The sequence below is a fragment of the Corylus avellana genome, chromosome ca4 (assembly GCF_901000735.1).
Source record: "Corylus avellana chromosome ca4, CavTom2PMs-1.0".
Classification (NCBI taxonomy): Eukaryota; Viridiplantae; Streptophyta; class Magnoliopsida; order Fagales; family Betulaceae; genus Corylus; species Corylus avellana.
Window position 1 is genome coordinate 3650439 of NC_081544.1, and position 1182 is coordinate 3651620.

General features: G+C 33.9%; 1 protein-coding gene across 1 annotated transcript in view; it reads left to right on the forward strand.

Moving 5' to 3' along the window:
- Positions 1–708, forward strand: part of LOC132179357 (endo-1,4-beta-xylanase 5-like) — a 12033-nt gene extending 11325 nt beyond the window's left edge. Inside the window, exon 7 of the mRNA XM_059592060.1 lies at positions 353–708. Within this exon, the coding sequence (XP_059448043.1) occupies positions 353–700 (348 nt within the window). The 3' untranslated portion in view covers positions 701–708. The remainder of the gene's footprint in view (positions 1–352) is intronic.
- Positions 709–1182: the final 474 nt, after the last annotated feature.

The window sequence follows — 1182 nt, forward strand, 5'->3', positions numbered from 1 at the left end:
TTTTTTTTTTTTTTGGACAATTCTACTTATATGCTAAAGAGAATCAGTTCTCCTCTAGTTTATTTGGACTGGAGAGGATTTCGATCCTCTCAAAAGCCTTTTAAAAGTGTATTTTAGGTCATTTCTATCATTTCACCTCTGCAATTCCTGGTAGGTTCAATTGCTTACATTTTTTCTACAATTTGGTCAAGTATTTGGCGTAAGGAAACTGTTCTAACAAGTTATAATAATAATTATTATTATTATGTACTAAATAATTTGGTTTCAAACCAACAAATTTAATTCTTATGGTATATATGGTGAGTAAAATGCATGATCATTATTGCTGACAAATGCAGCTGGTTGTGGACAGGCTGAGAACTTGGAGGAAATACTAAGGGAGGGTTATTCTCACCCTGCTGTTGAAGGGATCATCATGTTTGCAGGCCCAGAAATAGGTGGTTTCAAGGATATGCCCCTTGCAGATACAAACTGGAAAAATACTCCAGCTGGAGATGTTGTGGATAAGCTGCTTGGTGAGTGGGAATCTGGGACCCTGGAAGTCACAGCAGATGACAGAGGATTCGTCAATGCTTTGCTCTTTCATGGAGACTACAATGTAACTGTACAACACCCAGAAGCCAACTCCTCCACCTCTCTAAGTTTTAGGGTGACAAAAGATATTCCACAACCAACCATTAATGTTCAAATCCATGCCTGAGTTTTATATCCCCATTAATTAATAAATTAACGAATGTTAAACTAATTAATGATTAAGTAATTAAATTTACCTCTTTCTATCAGCTTAAACTTTTGAGATAACTAGTAATTTAACATGGTCTCAGAGCCAAAAGTCTTGGAATCGAATCTTGACTCCATCAATTCACCCTATTAAAATTAAATATTCAACGAGTTAGATCTCACCTATCAAAAAGGAGTTTAAGCCCACTTGTGAACCCACACGTGAGTAATTTAACAACAAATTCCTTTAACTTTAGTACAACTAGCTCTCGTGACAAGATCCTTAGATATTGTTCTGAAAATAATTTCAATTAATTAATTTATTTTCATCCAAACAATCTTTTTTCATCTCTCTAAACATAGGAATGTTTAGCTCTAGCTAGAGATCGACTAATGAATGTTTAACTATGGAATAAAAGATGTAATTAATTCAAAGCAAAATTCTACAATATTATCTTGTAA